Below are 26,789 nucleotides of genomic sequence, written 5' to 3' on the forward strand. Positions count from 1 at the left end.
TAAGTGGCAATTTAATTTTAATATTTTTTCAAAAAAAACCCCCAAGTTACAAATTACTATGCATTTGTGTATGGGCTTACACAAGTAAATACACATCATTCATTCATCTTAGATTCAGCCTTCTTCAGAAGCAGGTTTCTGGGGCTCCGAGATGACTTTGCTAGTCGGAGCTGGTGCTCTGAGGAGTCCCTCCGTCTTGAACTGGCTGCCAGATGTGCTTGTGCATCACAAGGGCAGGGCCCGCCCTATAGCACCATGGATGCACAGTGCAGATGCCATCCAGCTGAAGCCCAAGTTCATGTATCCAGGTGCTTATAGAGTCTACGACTTTTCTCTTTTTTATTTCTGTTGCCATGTTTTTTCCAAGGCTTCCCAGCCCCCCTCTCAGAGCTCACAGTTGCTGCCATCACCAGGCCACTCCCAGGCTTGTAGCCCATTACAGCCTGGACTCCTTTGGTCAAAGCTCTTACATTTTCCTAGGAAATAAAAGAAAATATTATTTGCATTGTCAGCAGTCTCCTTTGGAGGATTATGGAAGATCCAAGATAGTGGACTTCTATCTCTCACTGGTTCTCCTTCTCCCCATTCCTTAAATGACAAGTTACTCAGTTTTTGTCTTCAATTCATTTTCCTTGTCCTCAACTTTGTTTAGTCCCATAGCTTCAAATACCATGTATAACTAGACTGGTAATACCAACTTTTTTTCTGGAATTCTCTCTTGATATCAAAATTCAATCTGTCACAACCCACAGTTAGTTAGTTAAGAGCTGACTCTCCATTCTTTTCTGCTAGTGGTTCAGAATCTGCCCAGCGTGAAGATAGAACATGCTGCCTTCCTCATCTGTCACATAACGTCAGGCTCTAAGTCTGTGGATTCCAGTCCCTAGAACTTTGCATACCCTTCCCGTCTTTTCCATCCCTCCTGCTCTCACGGGAGGTATTCATCAGCCTTCCTGAGACACTCAGGACTACTTGAATCCAGTGTCCACACCTCCAGCAGAGCTCTCTAATCTGCACCTCTCTAGTCCTGTCCTCACTGATCTCTGACGGCCTGCTGTAGCCTGGGGAATCAAGTTCATGTTCCCGTATATGGAATATAAGGACTTATATCATGGGCCCTTTACTGGAAAACCCCAAACTCCCGTATCTTTTTGCCTTTGTCTATGCTACTCTTGCCTGGAAAGTTGGCCTTCACCATTTCATCCAAGGGACACTTTTTTTTTTTTTGGTCTTTTTGCCTTTTCTAGGGCTGCTCCCATGGCATATGGAAGTTCCCAGGCTAGGTGTCTAATTGAAGCTGTAGCCACCGGCCTACACCAGAGCCACAGCAACACGGGATCCAAGCTGCGTCTGCGACCTACACCATAGCTCACAGCAACGCCGGATCCTTAACCCACTGGGCAAGGCCAGGGATCAAACCCGCAACCTCATGGTTCTTAGTCGGACTCGTTAACCACTGAGCCATGACAGGAACTCCCAAAGGACACATTTTTATTTGCTCCTCAAAGTCCAGCTTAAATATCACGTCTTTTCTATAGCTTGTCAAGAATGCAGAGAAATTAGAACCCTCAAACACTGCTGGTGGGGGTGTACTATGGTGCAGCCGCTATTGGAAAGTTTGGCAGTACTCAACCAAACTTAACATGGAGTTCCCACGAGACCCAGCAATCTCACTTCTAAGTATATACCTAAGAGAAATGAAGTATATGTCCACATGAAAACCCACACATGAATGTTCACAGTAGCATTATTCATAACTGGCAAAAAGTGGAAACGACCCAAGTGTACACCAACTGATAGACAGATAAACAAAATGTAGTCTAGCCACTCATTGGGACATTAATTGGCAATACAAAAGAATAAAATAAAATACTGATACATGGATGAACCTTAAAGCCATTCGTCTAAGTTAAAGAAGCCAGTCACAAGGGACTATATACTGGATGACTCTATTTATACGAATAGACAAATCTACATAGAGAAGGTAGATTAGTGGTTGGCAGGGGCTGGGGGGAGAGGGGAATGCAGAATGAATGCTAAAGGGTACAGTCTTTCTGGAATGATAAAAATGTTCTAAAATTAGATAATGGTTATGGTTACCCAACTCTGAATATACTATAAACTACCGAAATTTAAAAAGGTGAATTTTATGGTATGTGAATGGGATTTCAATAAAGCTGTTAGACAAAATGTCTTGGATCAAAAGTGCACGAAAAACTTTAAAACTTACTTGATGGAAAAAAGTTTTGTCCACTACGTTTTCAATCTGATTTGCTTTTTTATTTCTGCCTGGTGGCATTTTTACTTCCCCACCATTCCTTCTGTTCTCTAGGAGTCGCTGGTATTGATGCTGAAAGGTCACAGGATCTCTCCCAGGAGGAGGGTGACAGTATAGGAGTTTGCCCTGCAAAGACAACACAAATGGTAACGGCGCATCCTCAGGGCCAGGTGTGTGAAGTCCAGAGGGCTCTCCACGGGGCACACTCTCATGGACCTTTCTGCCTTCCGATTAAGCTCAGTGAATTGAATTTTTGGTCAACTGTAACCAAAGAGTCCTAATACCTGGATGATGGTCCTTGGTGTTCTAGAGGCCTGGCTCTTCCCACAGCCCCACACTAGAATGCAATCTTTCTTCTCTGTGCCCCCCCCTTACCTTATTTAACGTATGCTTCAGTACATGGATAGGATTATACTTGAAAAGAACATTTCCCAAAACAAAAGCCGTGGGCTGGGGCACGGGTTCAGAGGGTTCGAATCCTGGCCTGGGAACTTCCACATGCCAGAGGTTTGGCCAAAAAACAAACAAACAAAAAAAAGCCAGGACACAGTTGGACAGTGTGGCTGTACTCACTGGGCCTGCCACAGTGGTCCACAGGGTGCAAATCTATCTCTTTCCATCATAAACACGCTAAAAACTTTTTTTTGGGGGAGTGAGGGGGCATATGGCATACAGAAGTTCTGAGGCTAGGGGTCAAATCAAGCTGCAGCTGCCAGTCTACACCATAGCCACAGCAACACCAGATCTGAGCCGGGTCTACGACCTATACCACAGCTCGTGGCAATGCCAGATCGCCAACCCAATGAGTGAGGCCAGGGATCGAACCCACTTCCTCATGGATACTAGTTGGGTTTGTTTCCATGAGCCACAGTGGGAACTCCAAACTGGTTTTTTTTAACTCATCTTGCCCATTCTCCAGCTTTACAAATGGTAAATGACTCATTTATCCATATAAATATTCTATGAACCATTTTCTTCCTAAATTAAAATGAAGAGAGAGAGAGAGAGAAAAGAGACAATGGCTGTTCTCTTTTATTTCCATGCTCTGATGATGACGTATTGACATGAGGCGGGGATAAAAGGAAATTCTCACAACCAAATCCATCAAAAGAAAAGAGACTCTAACTCCAGTTATAACAAATCAATGAGAAAATATCTCCATAATAACTCAGCTGGTTGCCATCACCCTAAACACAGGTTGTGGAGAAAGAAGACTGACTTATTCAGGAGAAACAAGGAGGGGTGACTCACATTGACATAATCCTTCAAGATGTACCGTGCAGATCGAGGTTGGTCTGGCTGTCCATGTGCGGTCATGAATCCTCGCATGTCTGTGAGAAAGGAATTTTGCAAAACCTAGGTTAGAAGACATCGCAACAAATAACTGAGGTGATAGAAGTTTAGTCTTTTCTGTTACTACACTGTGCATTCTTACTCTACCTTAAAAAAAAATCAACTAATGATGTAGAAATTATTTTGGTTAGCATTACAAAATCAGATAATCCAGGAGAAGACACTATACTGCTATATCTGAATGTTTGACAACTACCTAGCATCACACTGTGACAGGCAACCCGTCTCTACTCCAGTTATTTCTTCCATCTCTTGATTTTAAATATTGATTCAAGGAGGCTACTTGCAGAGTGCAGTGTATATTGTCAATATTATTAGCAAAACCACAAGTGACAGAGCAATTGCTTAATGATTTACCTACACCTTTTTTTTTTTTCAGTTTCCCAAACATACAACAAAGATCCCTTTGATACTAACTCGATTAGAAGGGAGGAGCAGAGCACAGTGGGTAAGAACATGGGCTTGGACAGGTTCAAAATTCAGCCCCTTCCTGTACTAGCTGCATGTTGGTTCTTTCAGATTAGAAGTAAATAGTTTGAAATTCTAGGTAACAGTACACACAAAAATACATTTAGGAAGATGAAAAATCCAAAGTTTTCTCTTTTTTAAACAAAGGCATTATAGGAAAACAGTTTTCCCCAAATATAACACCAAACCCAACCAAACTAAGAGGGACAAAAAAGCAAAACAAACAAACAAAAACAAGGGACTGATGGAAGGGGAACCAAGCTCCAGTCTTCCCCAGTCTCTCAGGGCTTTCCTGTCATTCTCCCCTCAACTCTCCTACCCGGCTCTGATATGCATATTCAATTTCTTCCCAATATCCTTTTGGAAGAAGACTCCAGAAGAAGCCAACATAGCCTTAGATCAGAACCCCTGTGTCTACACTTGGGTCCCAGGCCTCCTATGGAAGGGCCCTGAGCCCAGGAGAGCACGGAAGATGTGCCTTCCAGGCATTCGTTTCTACGATGAAGATCTGGGGAAGAGGCAAAGGATTCAGAGCATCTCCTCCTCTAACTGTAAAAAGCACTTAACACTGAAATAAAGTATCACTTGGGCAGCAGCTGGCTCTCCCTTCTTCACTGTTGGGCCTTGAAACCACCACTGAGCCAGCTACCTGGAGGCCGCTTTGTGGGCAAGACCAAGGGGACAACAAAAATATCAATGCTGGAAAATGACATGATAAATGCTAAGGAAAAATTCTGAATCCGTATTCTTGCCGGGTACTTCTCTCAATAACTCTCTTGTTATTTTTTGTTCATGTTTTTAAAATAAATCACAACTCACATCCATAAGCTGTCAAGAATTCTTCTGATGTTGGCGGTCGATGGGGATCTTCATCCTCTCTAGGCTTTATGATGTCAATGCCGTACGTAGCTTCTAAAACGCGTCTTGGAATATTCTGGCAAACGTAAGCTTGTCAAGGACTCCGTTCCTTTGAAGGGACCCCCTCCTCTTCCCCATGGCATCTGATACATGCTTCTAAGAATGCAACCTTTTCTCCTCCCCAAAGGAGAAGCATGATTATTCATTAACTTAAAAAGACTTCTCCCCTCTCTCTCTTTTTTTGTCTTTTTGTGATTTCTTGGGCCGCTCCTGCGGCATATGGAGGTTCCCAGGCTAGGGGTCGAATCGGAGCTGTAGCCGCCTGCTGTCTTACACCATAGACACAGCAACGCGGGACCCGAGCCTCATCTGCAACCTACACCACAGCTCATGGCAACACCGGATCCCTAACCCACTGAGTGAGGCCAGGGATTGAACCCACAACCCCATCGTTCCTAGTTGGATTCTTCAATCACTGAGCCATGACGGGAACTCCTACCCCCCTCTTTTAAACAAAGCCTTATACCCCAATCATCACTTCCTCTGAAACAGACCTTGAGGATGACACATTTTTACCTGAATACACTGCAGGTTTGTGAGATGATCCTAATTCGGAGATAAAGCGCCGTCTGTTTCACCTATGTAAGGAGTGATTATTTTTTCCTCTCCTGTCTATTACCCAGATTTTTTCTTAAGCTCTAATACACAGGTAACAACCACATTGTGGCGCAGCACAAAGGATATTAGTGATATGGCTGGGACGTGATCTCTCATCTGGTCAATCGGGAGGATCCCACTGCAGATCATCTCGGCTTTGGTAGAGACAAAGGATGGCATCACCAGGCCGGGGCAGTCACATAAGCACAGGTCAGGTTCCACATAGAGAGTCTGAAAGACAAGTAAGAGGTCCATGCAGGGCATGCAGCACAGGAAGGGGAAGAAGAGCGAGCGGCACACAAGTGGCAAAGAACTTCAGAAAACACCCACAGGGAGGAATGGGCTGAGAAGGAAGCACAGAGGCCGATGCTGTGAAATACCTGAAAATGCTTGGTGTGGCCAGGTGTGGCAGACACAGATACTTTCTTGTTGCCCATGATGGTGTTGATCGTTGAACTCTTACCAACGTTTGGGTAGCCCACCTAGAAGAGACCGAAGGAGCGTCTACAGTAGAAAGCGGCAAGGATCCAGGACGCCAAAAGCCTGCCATATCGACAAAGCCCACCTTATCTACAAAGCCTGTCTAAAGGTAAGAACACTGGGCCAGAGGCCTGAAGGCAACCTTATGAGCTCTCATCCTAGGAGCTCTTGTAAGTCACGTGACAGGTTAGGGAGGAACTGGGACCAGACTGTAGAAGACAATTAACAGAAAGGGGGTGTAACCAATATAAGCCTTGGGAAAATTTCTCTGAGTCATCCCTGCCCGTCACACAGCCTGCTGCCACGATGCCTGTGGGCTACAGGAGGGCCTCAATGTTCCCTATGATGCCCAAATGTCACTGACTGGTCTCTGGGGCTCCAGTGCAGCTACCAAAGAAGGGGGAATACAGACCCTCATGTAACAGTCCTGTCACATAGGTCACCTTACCAGCCCAACAGTCAGCTGTCCATCCTTCACCTTCTTTCCAGAGTGTAGCTGCTTAAAGATCTCCAATAATTCTTGTTTGGATACCAGGTGGCTAAAATTGTGTATCTGCCTCTTCTGCAGGGTTTTCCTTTCTTGGGCCTCAGAATCTACAGCACAGCTTTCCTTCCAGTCCTGGCCACGGGCCTCCTCGTCCGGGTCGCTGCCCTCTTCTGAACACGTCTGCCAGTCTTCCTCCTCCTCCCGACAGTCCTCATACTCACTGTCACCTTCGTCACTGCTGGCAGCTTCACTACACGGAAGGTGTTCAGTCTCACCGTGTGGAAGTTCAGCCTTGTCGCAGCTGGAGTTTTCAACCTCAGTTGTGACGGCTTCTCCAGGGTCTCCATTCACTTCTGCCTGATGAAATAAGAGAAACCACAACAGGTCAGTAGTGTGTAACAACTAGACCCCTCACTCTGCTCAAGGTCGGTTATCTAAGATGAACAGAAGACAAGAGAAGGTTATGAATGAGAACAGAAAAGGTGAATAGAGGGAAGAGATGACACAAGCCTTTCAACTCGAGGACACAACCAAATTTTCAACAGCGGTGACTCTGGAAGGTGGACCTTCCCTTTGTACATTTTTGTATTATTTGAACTTTGTACAAAGAACATGTGTGCTTCTTTTTTTTTTCTGGCTATGCCTGCGGCATGTGGAATTTCTCTGGCCAGGGACTGAACCCATGCCACAGCAGCGAACCCAGCCACTGTAATGATGCTGGATCCTTAACCCACTGAGCCACAAGGGAACTCCTGCATTACTTTTCTAATAGATAATTCTTTCATCTATTAAAAGAAAGGCTTCGAAAAGTCTTTGTCGAGCCAAATTCCTTGGCAGTACATTATTTTGTAATGGGTTGTAGAATAAAACAAAGCATTTTTCATTAACAATAAAACATTTACCATTCTCTTCTCTGCACAAAGCAAGAGGGGCATAATATGTAAAGAGCTTCATTTTACCTTTGTGTTTTCAAGGACAGTGGTTCTATAGTGAGAGAAACTGCTATCCTTTTATATAACTGTCTTTTAAGAAATATTATAAAGTATTATTTATTGCTTTCACTTCCGTTTTCATTGTTGTCTTTTTCTTTTTGGCTACATCTGTGGCACGTGGAACTTCCCGGGCCAGGGACTGAACTTGCATCACAGCAGTGATAATGCTGGATCGTTAATGCATTGTACCGCAAGAGGACACCTATAACTGCCTTTAACAAATCATAGCACCTTGGAGCATAGCTCCCTGTGTGTGAAATGTGAGGGCAACAAAACTCAATTCTGTGTGTAGAAATTATTCACCAACCAATGATTTCCTTTGGAAGCAGAAAGGTAAAAAATCATTTATAATTCATGGGTGTGTTAATCCTTCTGAATTCCTACTGATAACGAAGCAGAAATAAGGCAATTTAGAGTATTACCAATTTGTATCAACAAGTGTGAACTGGTTGGAATTCAGAAGTGATGCAAACCTTCTATCACTTTCAAATAATCTAGTGTTAGAATGAATAGCCACCACAGAAGAGGACATGATGAATTCAGTTAAACAGGTATTCTATATTTTAGGAAAGAGATATTTAAAAAAAATGTCATGGAAAAAAGGTATGATTTCATTGTCATGCCCAGCAACTCAAACAGAAACATGGAATTGGAAGCAATTTCTTTTCTTCCTTTCTTTTCTTTTTTTTGCTTTTTAGGGCCGCACCTACAGCTTATAGAAATTTCTGGGCTAGGGGCTGAATTGGAGTTGCAGCTGCCGGCCTACACCACAGCCACAACAATGTGGGATCTGAGCCAGTTCTTTGACCTACACCACAGCTCATAGCAATGCCAGATCCTTAACCCACTGAGCCACAATGGAAACTCCAGGAATTTCTATGATAAATGAACAATGAGTATAAAGAAGCACAAAGTGGTGTGCTCTTCTGAATCATTTAAAAATATGGGGCAGAACACAAGAACATGAACTGAACATAGATGTGTGTTAGGAAAACTAAGGCTGGGCATGGCTTAGGTTCAGGAAAAATGGTAAAAGGCAACCAAAGGACTTTCCAAGATAAAGTCAAAATAAAAAGGGAAAAGTCAATTTTTTGGGGAATACAGCGCAATTTAACATATGACCAAGAGAAAACCAAGGTACTCAATTAAAAAAAAAAAAGTTCTGTTTTTAAAAATAAGAATGCTTACACAACTGTAGAGGAAGAACCAAACTTCAGATAAGTGAGAAAACACTGAATATCTATTTTTAACAAGTTCATGTTTGATACTCAAATGACAGCTGTGATGACAGATGTGACACCACAAGAGTAGCTGGTATCTCGACTTGAGAAATCATGAATAACGGGGATTGCACGAGATTTGGGAGGAATAAAAGGGGTTCAGTTTTTAAAAAGGAAGAGTGAATAGCTTTCACAAACCATATACTGTTAACCCAGAGTCTGACAGTGAAACAAGTTAGCTGGTGAGCTGGTCAGCAACGGAGGCAGCTACAGTTTCCCATGAGCAGATCATGCAAACAAATTCCACTTGCTTTTGGAATCTAGTACTGGGCTGACAGTTCAGGGAATGCTGCAAATGCAGCCACTACATTTCCCATTTTTGATGGTTACGGGGTTAGTGCATGAGGGCTGAGTGATATCTAGTGAAAAACATTAAAAAACTTCACCAAGACATTGACCTCCAGGAGAGATTTGCAACAAGTAATGGTGAAAAGGACAAGCTATGAAGCCGGGCTGCCTGAGGATAACAGGCACTCATACTCATTATGGAAAAGACAAAATGAATGAAACATAGAAGGTACTCAGAGTAAGTTCCCTATGGGTTAGTTTTTTTTTTTACTAACAACCGTACTATCGGAATAATTATTGTTACATCCTTTCAAATACATCTGTATTCATCATATTAAAATGCTTGGTACTGAGTGCTTGGTACGTCCACGTAAGCTCATGGAGTTCTAGCCTTGGCCCCAATCTACTCCATGTTATCAATGCTGGAAAGAACGTATAGAAAGGCAAACATGAAATGTGCAGATGGTTCACAGCTAGAAGAAGAGAAAAGCAAATGGCATATTCAAAATGAACTCTACCCAGTTCCCAAATCACTGACAGTTAAGAGGAATAGTACTGTCCTATGCTGAACTAAAAACAAAATGAAAAACATTCCTCACATGTAAGATTGGACGATCTCCTTAGAAGTCTTCTTTTAATTATCTGAGGGTGAGGTTGTTCACAGATTCAATGAGCCAAGAGCATAAGCTCCTTTGAAAGGGGTGAATTAACAAAAACTCTGTATTACTGGGAGTATCCTGATCACAAGAAATCAGAGCACATGCCCTGGGCAAACCACACCTGGAATAATGTACTCAATCAGCTGCCACCCATTTCAAGGGTTATCCTGACACAGGCAGCCTCGCACTCTGGGCAGTGAGTGCTCCAGAGACTATGTTCTATGAGGAATGGGAAAGCAAAAAACGCAACTTCTGCAGCTCCTGTCATGGCGCAGCAGAAACGAATCCAACTAGGAACCATGAGGTTGCAGGTTTGATCTCTGGCCTCTCTCAATGGGTTAAGGATCCGGTGTTGCCCTGAGCTGTGGTGTAGGTCACAGATGCAGCTTGGATCCCGCATTGCCATGGTTCTGGCGTAGGCCGGCGGCTATAGCTCCAATTAGACCCCTAGCCTGGGAACCTCCATATGCCACAGGTGAGGCCCTAAAAAGACAAAAACACACACACACAAAACGCAACCTCTGCAGAAGAGAGAACATGGGGACAAAGGAAAAGGCCTGAGACCAAAGCTGGGGAAGCTTAGTTTCAGTGGACGTTCTCCCCCAGAGACAGAAGGAATGAGACACCTGGTCTCTGCCATTTAGAGCAGTCAGAGAGTCTTCTTCCCAGAGTTAGATCTCACTAACTCGTGAGCTCACCAAGGGGATGGCTAAATTCATAGACCAAGCTCGGCACACCAGTCAATTAATGGCTGATAAACAGAAACAAAAGGAAAGGAGGTGAATAGGAAAAGATATTAGATATTACTTTACCTCTCTTTCAGCTCTAACATTCTATTACTAATTTTTTTCATAGTTGGTTATTGTTAATTTTTACTTGAAATTAACCCTCAAACTATTTCTGTAAAATGTGGGTTAAGAGGAGTTCCCGTTGTGGCACAGTGGTTAACGAATCCGACTAGGAACCATGAGGTTGCGGGTTCGGTCCCTGCCCTTGCTCAGTGGGTTAACGATCTGGCGTTGCCGTAAGCTGTGGTGTAGGTTGCAGACGTGGCTCGGATCCCGCGTTGCTGTGGCTCTGGCGTAGGCCCGTGGCTACAGCTCCGATTTGGCCCCTGGCCTGGGAACCTCCATATGCCGTGGGAGCGGCCCAAGAAATAGCAACAACAACAACAACAGCAACAACCAAAAAGACAAAAGACAAAAAAAAAAGTGGGTTAAGAGATAGAGAAAATAACAAGCTATATCTTAATTAGGATTATTTTATTTCTTTGTTTCCAAAACAAAGTCAAAAGAGATTCCAGGAGTTCCTATTGTGGCTCAGTGGTTCATGAACCCGACTAGGGTCCACGAGGACTTGGGTTCAGTCCCTGGCCTTGCTCAGTGGGTTAAGGATCTGGCATTGCCGTTAGCTGTGGTGTAGGTCGCAGATGCAGCTCGGATCCCGCGTGGCTGTGGCTGTGGTGTAGGCTGGCAGTGGCAGCTCCTATTTGATCCCTAGCCTGGGAACCTCCATTATGCTGTAGGTGTGGCCCTAAAAGGACCAAGAAAAAAAAAGGAGATTCTAGAGGGGATAAACAGCAAGGTCCTACTGTAGAGCACAGAGAACTTTATTCAGTGCTCTAGGATAAACCACAATGGAAAAGAATGTGTGTATATATATGTATGTATAACTGAATCACTATGCTGTACACCAAAAAGAAATACCATAGCATTGTAAATCAACTATACTTCAATAAAATAAAAGATCTAATCAAATCCAGAGAAGTTACTACATTTAGTTGTTTCTGTCTTAAAAGCAATTACAAGGTCATTATTAAACTTGATATATAATTGTCCGCCTAAAATTAAAAAAAAATGAAGAATTATAGCTAATATTGGTGTGTAACATAGAGCCTTGGGGATAGCAGACTATTTGACAACCAGAGAAAGCAACCCTATGACTCATTTTTCTATAAGTCATCCTATCAGCACTTATGGAAAAAAATAAAATAAAATAAACCCCCACGAATCCATGATAAGAAAAAACAAACACAGCACATTGACCAGAAACTGAAACCCACCCTGAAAAAACTGCCCAGGTTACCTTAGAGTCACCAGTCACTTGAATGGCTTCCGCAAGAGCTGACCAGAAAATGACCTTCACATTTTCCTTTTCGAAGAATTCGGCCCAGGCACTCCGCTGCTCGGCCGTCAGTAAGTCTGCCTTATTTATCAGAATGACATTCTCCTTGTTGTCATCGAGTGACTTCACATAACACTCCTAGGCCAGACAAAGATATTTAGATCTCTCTCCAAAAGGAAAAAAAATCAGGCAAGTAATATTGAAGACGTCCAGCTCTGACTTAAGGTTATTACTCACAGTTTTAAATCTTTTCTAAAGACTTTTAATCACGGTACATTCTATGGATCTTTTCAGCAAGCTTTGAAGTTAGGTCACATATTGAAATACTCGTCACATAAAAAACTGGAAAGGGTCAAAAGAAATACTCTCCTGCCCTGTATTATAGGTTCTTATTTCTTCAAATTATATAGTACCTCTCTTTAATAATGCTAAATCTTTTCTTTCTTTCTTTTTTGGCTTTTTAGGGCTGCATCCGCAACATATGGAAGTTCCCAGGCTAGGGGTCAAATCAGAGCTGTAGCTGCTGGCCTACGCCACAGCCACAGCCACACCAGATCCAAGCTGTGTCTGCGACCTACACCACAGGTCACCACAACGCCGGATCCTTAACCCAACTGAGCGAGGCCAGGGATTGAACCCAAAACCTCATGGTTCCTAGTCAGATTCATTTCCTCTGAGCCACGACGGGAACTCCCTAAACTGTTTCTTTTAAACAAAGTTAAAGAACCACATAACTCGTAGATCTGTCAGCCAATGGGGACTATTTTCAAGCCAAGTGATGATAGCCAACAATAATCTCACCTTTTAATGTAAAAAATAGTTTTGAAGTCCAAAAGGAAAACAAGACCCAGTGATTAAATTAATTCCCAAGTATTTAGCTCCCCACTAAGAAATACACCAAAAGTACAAAAGCTGAATTAATGTTTCCCCACTAAGATTTTTATTATTCACTGATGGATTTCAAAGTAATCAGAACTATTCCTACTATAATCCTCGAACAGAAATGGGAATACTTTATGTGCGTTCAGTGTCTTATTAAATCAAAGCCTGTGTTAACATTATTTCATGTGATCCTCACACCTTAATTACTACCCCCTGTGGTGTTTTACAAACTTAGTTCACTTGTAAAATACCACCGAGGGTAATAACTATGGTGTGAGAAGAAAAAACCTGGATGGATAAGGAAAGGGATCAGGCAAATGCTAAAGTGAGCAAAATGCTATTCTGACTGGTCTCTTAAAAAATGAGAAACACTGGTAAATGCCTATTAACAGAGTGGCTTTTTAACCAAAAGCTAGAAAGTTCAAGTGTTGGTGGCTTCTTGCAGATGGAAACAATTATCTGAGCAGAGAAAACATGTCTAAAGGGCCCCACAATGCAAGCTCCTGATCTGGCAAGGAGCAGGATGCCTGATTAAACAAAGCTAGAGGAGAGCTCAAAAGGTCTGCCTAGAGCCATTACTGTCGGGGTGCTGTCCCGGTGCTGCCCAAGGACTTAAGCGTGAATCATGTCACACTTTACTTACCAAATCTTCACACCTAAACAGGAGTGGATTTCGAGCATCTACTATCTGGACTACGATATCACTGAAAAACAAATGCAAGATAAACAGTGATCGCAGCAAACACTTTCCATATATGAGGCACTGATATACTTAACTTTTAAAAGGTACAATTAGTCCCAGTTTACATGAGGAAACTGAAGCTTAGAACAGTTAAATGGCTTGTTCAAGGTCACCAGCTACTAAGTGATGGACCTGGAATAGGAACTCGACACTCTGGACCAGAAGCCATGCTCATAATCAAAACATTCTCCTATTCTTCGGACGGCCTAGAGAGGCTCTGAGGATGCTTTATTGCTAACACTTTTAACTGTATCTTCTAGTAAATTCTCCTGGAGAGACAACGGTATTTCAAAGGTTTCAATCCAAGTTGAGGTCTACTGTATACTCAGTACCTAGTCTACACTTGTTAAGGCCTCAAAAAAAACCCCTAATATAGCACCTGCTCACAGCTGCCACTATTAAAGCCTCTATCTTATTTAAACCCAGGGCTGATAAGAGAAAGTGTGTATCTAGCAAATTATCATCCGCCAATTTCCAAGAATGTGTTTCAATGGCAAAAATACAGAACAGCAAAACATCCACTGAAACTGATACAGTGAAGCAGGAATGAGTCCAACTCCTTCCATCACTTATAAGCAGATGTAGCAATTTGAAAACTCCGTGACTGACAGCAAGGCCCTCCAGTCCCTCCCAGATGCAGTAGAGACCTCAGCAGCCCAGCACTGAGAATAAACACCTCGCTTCTTCCGCAGGATCCCCTGTGGCGAGGAAGGATGCTTCACAGGCAGCTCTGACTGCCCTGGAAGGAAATAAGCAGTGGTACTACCACCTTCCAGCAGTCTCCCCCAAATCCATACCTAGTTAGCTTTCCTGAGGTAATGCCTATCCAACTATGCTGAACACCAAGGAAATACAGTGAATAAAGGTTAGCATATAGGGCAGGGCTTTTGACAAGGTGCATCTTCCTTCAGAATAGTTCCTTTCTAGCATAATCTTGTGACTCAAAGAAACTCATAGACTTACTGATTTATGACAAATTGCTTTTACATTCTCTAGCTAAGTGGGTCCTAGCATGTCCTTCTTCAAGATGGCATCTGCCGCTTTCAAACTGCGCGGATTTAACAGTAAATGCAAAAATGACTGCAAAAAATGGACAAAGCCTAATGAACTAAAACTACAGGATCCAAGGAGTTCCCAGTGTGGCTCAGTGGGTTAAGAACCCAACTAGCAGCCATGAGGATGTGGGTTTGGTCCCTGGACTCGCTCAGTGGGTTAAGGGTCGGGTGTTGCCGCAAGCCGTGGCATAGGTCGGCAGCTGTAGCTTCGATCTGACCCCTAGCCTGGGAACTTCCATGTGCTGCAGGTGCGGCCCTAAAAAAATAAATAACTAAAACCACAAGGTCCACAAATATTATGTCCACCCACCAAACATGAAGAAAGAATGGCTGGTTTAGACATAGTAGTAAGAAAAGACCTGGTAAGACAGCAGTCCTTGTGTGCTCCATTAGGATGCAGAGTGAAGGGCCAGCTGTGTCCCGGGAAGGGCAAGGGTGATGCTGCACTATGGAAGTGCCTTGTCTTACTGGAACATAGCTCTCTGCCTCAGTGCCTCGGCAGTTTCTTGTATTTCACTGACATGTTACACATCAAATCTCTTCTAATAACTGCTCCTGAAATTAAAGAGGCAGATGGCGTAGCTAGTCTGTTACCAAACAGGGGACATCTGCTGTACTTCTGTATCCTATCAATAAATATTTCCTGTTAAAAGGCACAGCAGTAGTCACTTTATTGATAGATATTTGTATGTAAATAAGATCCACTTCCATGTGATATACACAGTATTCCTTGAGTCAGAAATGTTCTCTTATAAAAATACAGAGAAATATTGCATGATAAAAGTAACAGAGCAAGTGGTGCTGTAATACAATTGAAGCTAGAAATTTCAAAAAATAAAGGCTCACTCTGGTGAGACAAATTGCTTAATTAGGGGTATAAAGAGCAAGGGAAAGGGGAGTTCCTGTTGTGGTGTAGAGGAAACGAATCTGACTAGTATCCACGAGGACGCAGGTTCGATGCCTGGCCTCGCTCAGTGGGTGAAGGATCCAGTGGCTCAGATCCTGTGTTGCTGTGGCTATGGCATAGGCTGGCAGTTATCTGAACCCTAGCCTGGGAATTCCACATGCTGCAGGTGGAAGGGCCTTCTTGCTAAACATGGAAGAACACCTATGGTTCCCTCTCAAAAGCTACAAAAAATGAAAGTAAAGACTGGAATGCATTAGGAAAAAGAGAAAGAAAGAACAGCAACTAAGAAACGTCAGCCCAATGAGAAGCAGGCCCATTTATGCCCCAGAGCTCTGGGAAAGCTCACGATCAGGAGCATCAGATCCCGTTTTTTGAAAGGGCAAGAGTGAGGTATCGGACCGAAATAATGTTGAACAGGGAGCTATTAGGTCCACCCCCTGTGCCATTCAGCCAGGCAGCCACGTTCCAACCCACAGCACCTCAACCGGGTACTCCAAGAGCAGAAGGCCAGGGGTTACTGGAGAAAATGAACCTCAGATGCTCCAGAACTGGGGCCTCAAGGACAGGAGAAGGTGGGAAAGAGGTGTCATACTGAAGAGGGGATTAAACATAAGCCTACATCCCAAACGGTGAACACACCCAGCCCCTTGGTATTACACCACGGCCTTTAGCCCCCATTCTTGGCAGATCGCTCCTCTTTAAAAAACTGGCTGATCCTAGGGAAAACAGCCCTAGACACTAACACCTTGGGCTATTTCAACAAAATAAAACTGATCCCTGCTTAGTCACTGTACAGTGAAGTTCAAACAGTTGGCAAACTCCACCCAAACAAAAGTCCTGTCAGTCAGCTTTGTAACATTTTATGCTTAAATACGAAAAGACAAGTATCACTTGACATCTGCAGAAGGCCTCTCACATAAAGGTCAGAAACCAGAATAAACAGAAAAAAAGGAATGCAGAGAAGAGACAGACAATAAGGGAAGTAGGAGAAAATCTGGAATTAAAAAAAATATATTACTTAAGTGTGCAGAGAGGGGCATTCCCTCCAGGTTGAGGTTTCAGTATTTCACATTGTTAGCATTTCTCTTTGGAAATAAGAAAACAGACATTTTTGGAGTTCCCATCCAACTAGGAACTGAGGTTCGGGTTCCATCCCTGGCCTTGCTCAGTGGGTTAAGGATCTGGCATTGCCGTGAGCTGTGGTGTAGGCTGCAGATGCGGCTTGGTTCCTGTGTTGCTGTGGCTGTGGTATAGGCTGGCAGCTGTAGCACAGATTAGACCCCTAGCCTGGGAATCTCCACATGCATGGGAGTGGCCCTGAAACCCCCTGCCCCCCGCCCCCCCCCCCCCCCCAAAAAAAACCAGACCTTTTCAGCAGTACACACTCTAACTGCTAATGAGGCACTGAAAGAGAGATTAGTTCACTCTGGTCCCCATGAGAATCACACTGTGTCTTCCCAAACCCCACTTAAGTCTGCATAGAGCTCCGCAATCAGGAGCAAGCTCCCCCCTTTCTCAGGCTTAGAGATTTGCGTTGCTACTCTGACCTCCTCACATCCTAGGCCAACAGCTCTCTATGCTCTGAGGGAGCAAGCTGCAAGGAGAGGCACATAAATGACTTTTTATTAAAAAAAATATAATTCACATATCATAAAATCCATCTTTTTTTAAAAAAAATAAAATCCATCCTTTTAAAAGTATACAATTCAGAGGTTTTTTAGTATATCCACAGTTACACAACCATCACAACTATCTAATTCCAGAACATCTTCCTCACCCTAAAAAGAAATGTCAGTAACTACAAATTTAATCCAAGTCCTTTTTTTGGTAATGATGCTAACTGTGCTAATATTCTTTCCTGAGAATGCCAGTTAAAGTGTCCTGCTTCCTAATGTTCTAACTGGGGATATTTTATGGATTTAAAAATATGGTGGTCCAGTGGTTACAGATTTGGCATTGTCACTGCTGTGGCTTGGGTTTGATCCCTGGCCCAGGAACTTCTGCATGCTGTGAGTGTGGCCAAAAAAAGGAAAAAAAAAGCCCATAACCTATAGGCTCCTTGTTAAAAACATCATTCCAAATATAAGGTTCATGTAAAGAGTCCTTATAAATAATTCATATACTCTTTCATAAAAATAAAAACCTTTTAGCTACGACAAAGAGGTGAGATTGGAGAGCTGATTCATCAACTTCTAAGAATCAGGACATGGAGAAGACCAAAAATCTTCCATCCATTCTCAACTTATCAAAGTCCAACTAAAAGAGATCACACCTTAGTTTCCCCTAATCTCATTAACTGCTCTAAATCAGCCTGCCACCCTTCTATCTGTAGGAGTCACACTCCACTTTGTATTTTACTAGGAGCTGAGTCACCTTAGTGTAAGGGCTGCATTTCATCCGTGTGCCCCTGGTGCTTGGCCTCCCCCATAACATATTTTCTCTTTGCAAGCAGACACCTTCTATACTACCAATAGGAATTCATATACATTTGCTGAAATAATTATGGATGCTTCAGGACTCATCTCACAGAAAAGCCACCATTCTTACAAGCTTATCAATGTATTTAATAAGGAAAAAACTCCCAAATTTTAAAAGAAATGTAGTATTATACTTGCAATTTTTATAATAATTCTTGGTAGGGATTCTGTCCTCCCTTCTGGGCCCATAATCACATATATACAACATCCGACTCTAAGGTAACACCACCACCACATCAGCCTTATAAAAAAAAGAGAACAGTAACCTACCTTCTCTCAATCACCCTCCAGAGCTGACGCCAAAAGTCCAAATTCCTTTCAAATGGAGTCAATATCAGGTTTTGTTCCTCTTCCAATCTGGTTTCAGAATGAGACATTTATAACAATAAATCTCTGCCAGACTGTAATAGTAGGTCTCAAGTCATTGTATTAAAAAGTAAGGACACAAATATTAACTATCAAATGATTTTTACATACTTTCTACTTAGTCAATATGTAAATCAAATTCAAATTTTATATTTAAGCCTTTTAAGCTCTGAGGGTTTATCTAGCACACAAAGTGACATTTCTCCCTGACATCTCTTCCTGGAAGAATGTTCCAGAGAGCAGGGATCAGCTCCAGGGTGACTAGTGGCTAGAGAGGAGTATGAAAAAGAGAAAAGGCCAGGAATAGAACAATCAATTCGCTATCTTTGTGCAAGGACACGTGCACAAAGCAATGCTGTTTACACATACACAATTTGCACTTATAAAATGAAATCTACCATCTTCCTTTTAAAAGAATAAAGGCTTTAAAATGCAAACAGCAATGCAAGAACACCAAAATGCCTAACTCAGAATTTTAAGGAGAATCTTTGTGTAGACTAACACTCACCGGACAAGCTGACGCCTCCATTCTAGAAAGTTGTCTTTCTCTGCCTGTTTGAGTTCTTCTGGGCTAGTTTTTTGGTCCCACTTTGGTCTGAAACAATCATAAAAGAAAAAAACTTCTACATGAGTTATCAAAATAAAACAATATTTGGATTTAATAATGACTGCTGAGAAAAGCAGAAAAAAAGTGAATACCAAATAAAAAACTTCATATTTAGTAACCTTGTTATGCCTTTTTTGTTTTTCTTTTTTGTGCTTTTCAGGGCCATACTCTCGGCATGTGGAGGTTCCCAGGCTGGGGGTCCAATCGGAATTACAGCTGCTGGTCTTCGCCACAGCCGTAGCAACATCAGATCCAAGCTGTGTTTGCAACCTACACCACAGCTCACAGCAACACCAGATCCTTAACCCACTGAGCAAGGCCAAGGATCAAACCCTCAACTTCATGGTTCCTAGTCAGATTCATTTCTGCTGCACCGCTAAGGGAACTCCTTACTATGCCTATTCTTATGCAACTCACCTCCTTGGTATACACAAAAACTGTTTGTTTTCTTCGTGGAGTTTTTTAATTCTCTGGTTCTCCTCAAAAGACAGTAGTCCGGTTCTAGCTTCAGGAGGCACAAACTTAATATTAAGCTTCTCTGTTAGAGGAAAAAAAAAAGTACTGTTACTTAAGAGGCATTATTGAGTGAATGTTAGTCTATACTTAGAAAACTAAAAATATGAGCGTGTAAAACAATTTAAGCTTTCTTGATTTGAATAGATTTTACTAGCCTTCAATAAATTATAATTTCTAAAGGAAGTTTTCTTCCCCCCCCAAAAAAAAAGAATATAAGGAAAGATTTTTACTAAAACTTTCAAAAGGTCAACCACTTTTTTTTTTTGCTTTTTAAGGTCACACCTGTGACATATGGAAGTTCCCAGGCTAGGGGTCGAATCGGAGCTGCAGCCATAGCAATTCAGGATCTGAGCTGTGTCCACGACCCACAAGGAAGCTTACGGCCACGCCAGATCCTTTAACCCACTGAGCGAGGCCAGGGATCGAACTGGCATTCTCACAGATACTAGTCGAGTTTGTTTCCGCTGAGCCACAATGGGAACTCCTCAACCACATTTAATTACTGATTTTATAAAACTCCACATGCTAAATGTATTTCACAGAAACAGAAACAGTAAGAGTGGGAAGGGATTATAAACATTCATTATAACTAATCTCCTCATTTTACATGTAGAGAATAACTGTAAGCCAATGGGAGTGAAGCAAGGAGACTCACTCCTGTTAGAACTGCTGAACTTCTACAAATGCTATAATTTATATAAAATGTTTATGAACATCCATAACTAAGCTATATAAGACTCCAAAGGAGTAAAAAAATACTCAGTCTCTGTATGAACTACAGTGACATCTGCCCTAGGGCTCTACCCCACCCCCAAGTTGCTCCAGGCTTCTCTAATGCACCACACCCAGACACCTAGTCTCCTGGGCAGGTGATTCCACTGAGACAAGCACCAGAGAAGCCAGCTAAGCTTCTTACCAAAATGCCTAGGGGAGGTCCTATTCAAAGATAACAGGACATCTTTAGCAATGTTCCTTTTATTTATTTTTTTGGCCACACTCATGGCATACAGGAGTTCCTGGGCCAGGGATCCACTCTGAGCTGCAGCTGTGACCTATACCGGATCTTTAACCTGCTGCACCACTGCAGGGACTCCCAAAATGCTCCTTTTGACCTTTACGCAAAGACCAAAGTCTGCCTCTCTCATGAGATCACCAGTACTGTGGTCCAGTCACCTGGAGTCCAACCTCTGTAAATGCTTCTAGCTGCCTGATCCCCTTCTATTCACCTTCACTTCTTTCCCTACTTGGGTAAAAAGCCACATGGCATATCCACTCCATCACTCTGACCAGACATCAAATTTCTTAGCCCACTGCAAGCACTCCCAAATCTCCAACCTTAGAGAAACCTGAGTATCCATTCTCATTTCAGTAGCGATGCCTGAGTGCTGCTGGAGGTAATCACACACCAGTGCAGCTGCCTGTCTCTTAACTTTTTATGACCAACACGAGTCATGGAATGTGTGGGTTTTCCCACACCAACAACCAGTTCTTCAACTCTCCAGACACCAACTGGGTGTCCCACAATTCAATTCTATTCTATTCTTTTCTTACACTGTCAAGACACTGCCCTACTTCAGATGCTAAGTCTCTGAGTGGGTTTTTACAGAGGCCCAATTACACAGGCCCCATTGATTAAATCACTGACCACCGGTGATTAACTCCATCTCCAGGACGTCTCCTACCCCCAGAGTTTGGGGGTGGTTTTTTGAAAGTTCCAATCCTCTAATCAAAGGGCTGGTTCCTGTGGCAACCAGCACCCCCCCCCCCAAGAAGTTACCTAGGGCCCCATCAGTCACCTCATTAGCATAAACTCAAGTAAGGCTGAAAGGGACTTATTATGAATAACAAAAGATGCTCCTCTCACCCCTTCACTCAAGAAATTACAAGGGTTTTAGAAGCTCTTGAATCAAGGAACTGGACGTGAAGACCAAATATAAATGTACTTCTTATTATATCACAGTATCACACGCCTTTTGATTTTTTTTTTTTTTTGGTCTTTTTTGCTATTTCTTGGGCCGCTGCCGTGGCATATGGAGGTTCCCAGACTAGGGGTCTAATCAGAGCTGTAGCCATCAGCCTACGCCAGAGCCACAGCAACGTGGGATCCGAGCCACGTCTGCGACCTACACCACAGCTCAGGGCAACACCGGATCCTTAACCCACTGAGCAAGGGCAGGGACTGAACCTGCAACCTCATGGTTCCTAGTCGGATTCGTTAACCACTGCGCCACGACAGGAACTCCCACGCCTTTTGATTATTTGCTGAATATAAGTGAGTACTGCCTGTGTCCAACTTTTAAAAGTAAAGAGTTCCCAGTGAGCACTTAGTATTTTTCATTGTTTTGCTCTCCTTTGTAAGGTCAGCTTTTCCCCATGAGAACCTGCTTAAAATCCATGGGCCATCACACTATCCAAAAAGGCACTACCTGTACACACGTATACATACACACACACACACACACACACACACACACACACACACACACACACGTACAATTGTGCCTGCAATCTGAAGGGCAGCTGAACTTGCAGCCCTCAGGTTAAGAATCCCTGTCCCTGTGTCCAGTAGGAAAGTGCGAACTGAAGGCCATAAAGAATTGAGACAAAATTCTATTACTTCTTCAGGAGAAAAGGTATGAAATTAACTTCAAGAATTTTTCTGTATTTTTAAAAGGCTATGGAAATTTTCCTTACGTTGGCATGACTGATCAAGTCATTGGCCAGTGGTGGGGCTGAAAGTCCCCACCTTCTAAATATGCTTACAGTGGTCTGAACACCAATCCCTATCCTGGAGCTATTTAAAGGTGCTCATTAGCGAACAAAAAGATGCTCCTTACTCTTCCTCACTCACTGCACCCCCTCCACCAAAGTCTGATTTATTATAGCCCACTAACAATATTGTTCTTATTCTTTTCTCCATTCTACAACTCCTATGGCAGTTCTGGCCTGATTCTCTCGCTGGACTAGAGCAACAGTCTCCTAACTGGTCTTTCTTCCCCCAACCCATCAGTGATCTTTAAAAAAATGTTTTATACTTGCTTACATCTCTCCTTAAAAGCCCTTACTCTCCCCAGCACCTGGCCCTTGCCCTCCTCCCCAGTGTTTGTTCTTTACAGCTTGTCCCCAGGTACTTTAAATACCAACAAGGCGAAACTTCTAACCATTTTCTGAACAAAGTAGGCTGCTGCTCAGATCCTAGCTTGAGTCCTCTGCCTGCGTGTATAACTTCCTGTGTCATCTCACCTGTCCTAACATCTACTCATCATTTAAGACTCAGCCCCGGAGTAAGTCCCAGTTTTCCTTCAGATAGAGACAAACACTAACTCCATCTTTGATGACACCATTCTCTGCTACAGACTTCTTTTAAGGCACCTAAAACAAAATTTTGCAAAAACAAAATTTGCCTTATTCAACACCATACTTGAAGTAGTCAGTACAATTCCTGAGAGTAGCTGGGGCTCAGTAAAAGCATTTTGAACAAATGAATGAATTTGCTTAACCATCTAACATTTATAATAGGAGTTCCTGCTGTGGCACAATGGCATCAGTGGCATCTCTGTAGCAGCAGGATGCAGGTTTGATCCCGGCCTGGCACAGTGGATAAAAGGATTGGTTATTGCCACAGCTGTGGCTTGGCTTGGATCCCTGGCCTGGGAACTCCATATGCCATGGGGCAGCCAAAAAGAAAAAACAAAGGTGAAATAGAAATAGTCGTTTATAATGTTACCTCTGTGCCAAGTAGTTTTCTAAGTGCTTAGAAGACACATACCAAAACAACAAAACAACAATAAGGGAATGCAGTGACTAAAACAAATCATATGCATGGAAAAATTTACTACCATATGTTGACAAGTACTGTAAAATACTATTCAAATTGCCTAAGTAACAGCAGCAGGTCTAGGATTTTGCTTCTAACAATGGTATCAGAAAATATTTTCTGGAAAATGCTGGTCTTGTCTAGTATAATGTTGACTGATCTCTTTCCTTAGATTCTGAGTTCTTGAACTTGATATGATGATGGATGACATGAAGACTGGGGCCTCTTTCTGGCAGCACCCATGGCATAGAAAATCTCCCCGGCCAGGGACTGAATCTGAGCCACAGCAGTGACAATGCCGAATCCTAAATTTCGAGGCCACCAGGGAACTCCCCTGGAGTGTTCTTCAGGGCTATATTTTAAAACTTGGCACATTCCATACTTCCCAGTTGAGTGCAACTAGACCTTTCCACACTGTTCCTGGGATGTCTGCCTTTGGATTAAAGACAGCTCCTTTATGAGTTTAGTAGGATCCACAAAACACTTCCAAGTAGACTTCTTTTTATCTAGTCAGTAAAAATAGAAATGTGCCCTATGCCCTCAGCTATTAAAAAACTTACCAGCTACAAACTCTGTTCCTGCAAGTTCTGCAGTTGCAAGGAAGTCATCCAGGGAGCTCTGTTCAGTTACTGACTGAAGATTGAGACGACCCCAATCATAGCCATCATTGAGTTCACTTGTGTGCAACTATGAATAAAACACAGGGTGATAAATACAGCTGCTCTCTTCTGCTCCTGACATCCAAAGGCTATAATACTCCCAAGGAACTGTTCTAGGTCTTGAGGGTGGTGTCAGCCCCCTGAGAGTCAGTACTAACAGTTAACATTTAAATGAGTACTTTCTTACCTCATAATAGTTACTTTCCATTTATTTTCTCATTTCATTTTCAAAATCTCTTGCAATAAATTTTATCTCTAGTCTACAGATGAGGAAACAGGATAAAATTCGATAAAATAACTTGCCTATAGTTGCAAGCTAGTAAGTGGTAGAGATGAGAATCTGAACTTGTATTCTCTGGTCCTGGCAGCCACTGTTAGTTAAATTTTTTTGACGGAGACCCACAGCAAGAAATACATTTCATACAGTGACCCAAATACTGTGATACACTTAGTGATACAATTGTGTACCATTCAGTATGGTAAAATGGAAACCAAAGAATCCTGAAACAGTTACCTTATTACATGCAATACACTCTGGAATTTTCTCTAATTCTCTTCTGCAGGAAAAACCTGCCTACTTTCCACCCATTGAACTGAATTCCAAAGACAAACCACAGTGTGATAAGATAAACACCATCCTAAGCTATATGCTCTGTACAGGTACAAAGAAATGAAAAAACTGAAGGTTAAAAGGTTAGGTGGTTTGTCCAAGACCAAGGAACTAACAAAAACCGGAACTAAGGATGAGAATTCATTATCGAGTCTTCCCATTACTTTTTAAATGGTACATTAACAAGTTGCTTCAAAATCAATTAAAATTATCCGTAATCTAAAATCAAGAAGTTCCCAGCATGGGTAAGAGGTAATGAACCTGACTAGTGTCCACGAAGATGTGGATCGTTCCCTGGCTTTGCTCAGGGGGTTAAGGATGCAGCGATGCCATGAGCTGTGGTGTAGGTCACAGATGGGGCTTGGATCCTGGCAGCTGCAGCTCTGATTAGACCCCTAGCCTGGGCACCTCCATATGCTGCAGATGCAGCCCTAAAAAGCAAAAAAATAAAACAAGCAAAAATAAATAAACTCCAGAGTAACTCTCTCTCATAAATATGCTAAAATCCAGAGCATATTGATGAGCTCTGTATGCTGTTCACTCTGCAGATTACAGATGGAAGTTAGTGTGATGTGCACGTGGATAATTAGGGACACTTTTGACTCCCCAAAGATTCTTACTGAGAACTTAGCGAGTTCTCAAATAAGTGGGAGAATGAATGCCAAGATGACGAACACAAGTCAAGCTTCATCCCGTTTTCAAGGATCCCCAAAGTATGATAGTTCCCAGGCCCAGGGAACTATTAAGCCCGACAAATTTTGGAGATAGATCGTTCATCTATGAGTGAAGCCCCTAGGGAAAAAAGGGGCGAAGCAGTTATTTTGTACTTCTGGCACCAACCAGCAGCTCTTGCAGGGTCAATTCTTTGAACAAATGAATACAAAAAGCAGTTTTTGCGACTTTTCTGTGCAGGCTTCCAAAGCTTACAGGGCAAAAACCAAACTCTTACCTTATTCAAGATCTCACTCCAACCTCACCACACTAGACGCCACCTCTGGTCCCTGTGCCTAGCTACCACGGCCTGGTCGATTCTAAGGGACTTGAGTATTTGCGCATTTTGGTAGCCGCTGGGGCAGAGGGGGGCGTTTACCTGCAGTTACCGGAGGACGACAGTACTCACCCTTCAAAACAGTATTTTGGCGTTTCCTCTGGAAAATTACACTGTGACCTCTGACGCCAAGCTTCGCAGGGTTCAGACTCTCATAACTAGACAGAAAGACTAAAAAAGATGGCAGGGTCCGTCTTACCCAGGCGTCGGTGTGACGATGGCTACGGCTCCGCTGAACTTGCTGACGGATAAGGGCCCGGCCGAGGGACCCAGCATCTGGCGCTCTCTTCCGACCCATTAGAGCGCAGCCGGGACGCCAATCTTCTTTGCCGGACCCACGCCTGGTTTTTTCGGTATTTAGGTGTGCGATCTCCGGAAGTGATGTATGAGCGAGCCCAAGTAATTAAGGCCCGAAGTTGAAGGGAAACAGAATAATTTGTCTCAAATTGCCACTTATATGCCTCACATTTACCACTATGACAGAAAAGAATATAAAGTGGTCTTGGGACTTAAATTTCTATGTATATTCCTACCAATATCTCATATTTTGATAAGTTGATTAAATCAAAAGGATGGTACCTTCCAAGTTTGTGCGTCGGTCTTTAGTGTCCGGTGCGAAACTAGGAGACGTGGAAAAAAGCGGCCGTTCATATTCGCGGTACGAGCCCCGCCTCCCGGCTGTTTCGTCAAAGGAGGAGGGGACCCGGGTGAAGAGTCCCCCCGCTGCGCTAGGGGGCGTTGCTTCCTGGCGCTAGATTTCGGTCGGTGTTCTAAGGTGTGGCCTCGCCGCCTTCACGCCCAGCAACTAAACAGCTTTTTGTTTACTTAGCTTTTCTGAACCGCGATTTGGAGAGAAGAGTCCCTGCCCGGATGGGAGTTAAGAATGGAAAGAGCTTGTCAAAGTTGCAAGGAAAGCCAAAGGGATCTGACCTGAATGCTTTTATCAAATAACTTTTTAAAAAAGTTTAAAAGTTAAACCTAGAATTGTATTTAAATTTTCCTGTAAATTAAAATAAAGTGAAAACTGTGGCTGGGTTCCACTCTTTGCCGCCTGACTTTTGTTCCTCATTTTATCGTTAGGTTTCCCTATGATGAGAATATAAAAAGTCCGGTTAGAGATGTGTGGGTGCTGGGCTTTTAGTTCCATCCTCATCAATCAAAATTACCTCAGTGTTGTGA

At 42.9% G+C, this 26,789-nt stretch overlaps 1 protein-coding gene across 1 annotated transcript; it reads right to left on the reverse strand.

Annotated features, from left to right (window-relative positions):
* LSG1 (large 60S subunit nuclear export GTPase 1) lies at window positions 1–26,003 on the reverse strand. The gene is made up of 14 exons (XM_047789131.1): window positions 25,810–26,003; window positions 23,854–23,980; window positions 19,378–19,498; window positions 18,862–18,948; window positions 18,258–18,344; window positions 13,450–13,510; window positions 11,886–12,062; window positions 6,543–6,938; window positions 5,995–6,096; window positions 5,702–5,845; window positions 4,919–5,042; window positions 3,530–3,609; window positions 2,231–2,404; window positions 1–476 (listed from the first exon to the last, which is right to left on the reverse strand). Exons 1-14 carry the CDS (start codon window positions 25,906–25,908, stop codon window positions 297–299), a joined length of 1,959 nt encoding a protein of 652 aa, XP_047645087.1. The 5' UTR covers window positions 25,909–26,003; the 3' UTR covers window positions 1–296.
* Window positions 26,004–26,789: the final 786 nt, after the last annotated feature.

The sequence above is a fragment of the Phacochoerus africanus genome, chromosome 1 (genome assembly GCF_016906955.1).
Source record: "Phacochoerus africanus isolate WHEZ1 chromosome 1, ROS_Pafr_v1, whole genome shotgun sequence".
Lineage (NCBI taxonomy): Eukaryota > Metazoa > Chordata > Mammalia > Artiodactyla > Suidae > Phacochoerus > Phacochoerus africanus.

Bases quoted from the DNA above. Each gene is read 5' to 3' on its own strand.
- LSG1 (XM_047789131.1), bottom strand. From the start codon at position 25,908: ATGGGTCGGAAGAGAGCGCCAGATGCTGGGTCCCTCGGCCGGGCCCTT. The intron at 19,499-23,853 runs GTAAGTTTTTTA...TTCCTCTAACAG, and splicing joins AGGAACAGAGTTTGTAGCTG to AGAAGCTTAATATTAAGTTT. The intron at 13,511-18,257 runs GTAGGTTACTGT...TTTGTTTTTCAG, and splicing joins TGGAGGGTGATTGAGAGAAG to TGATATCGTAGTCCAGATAG.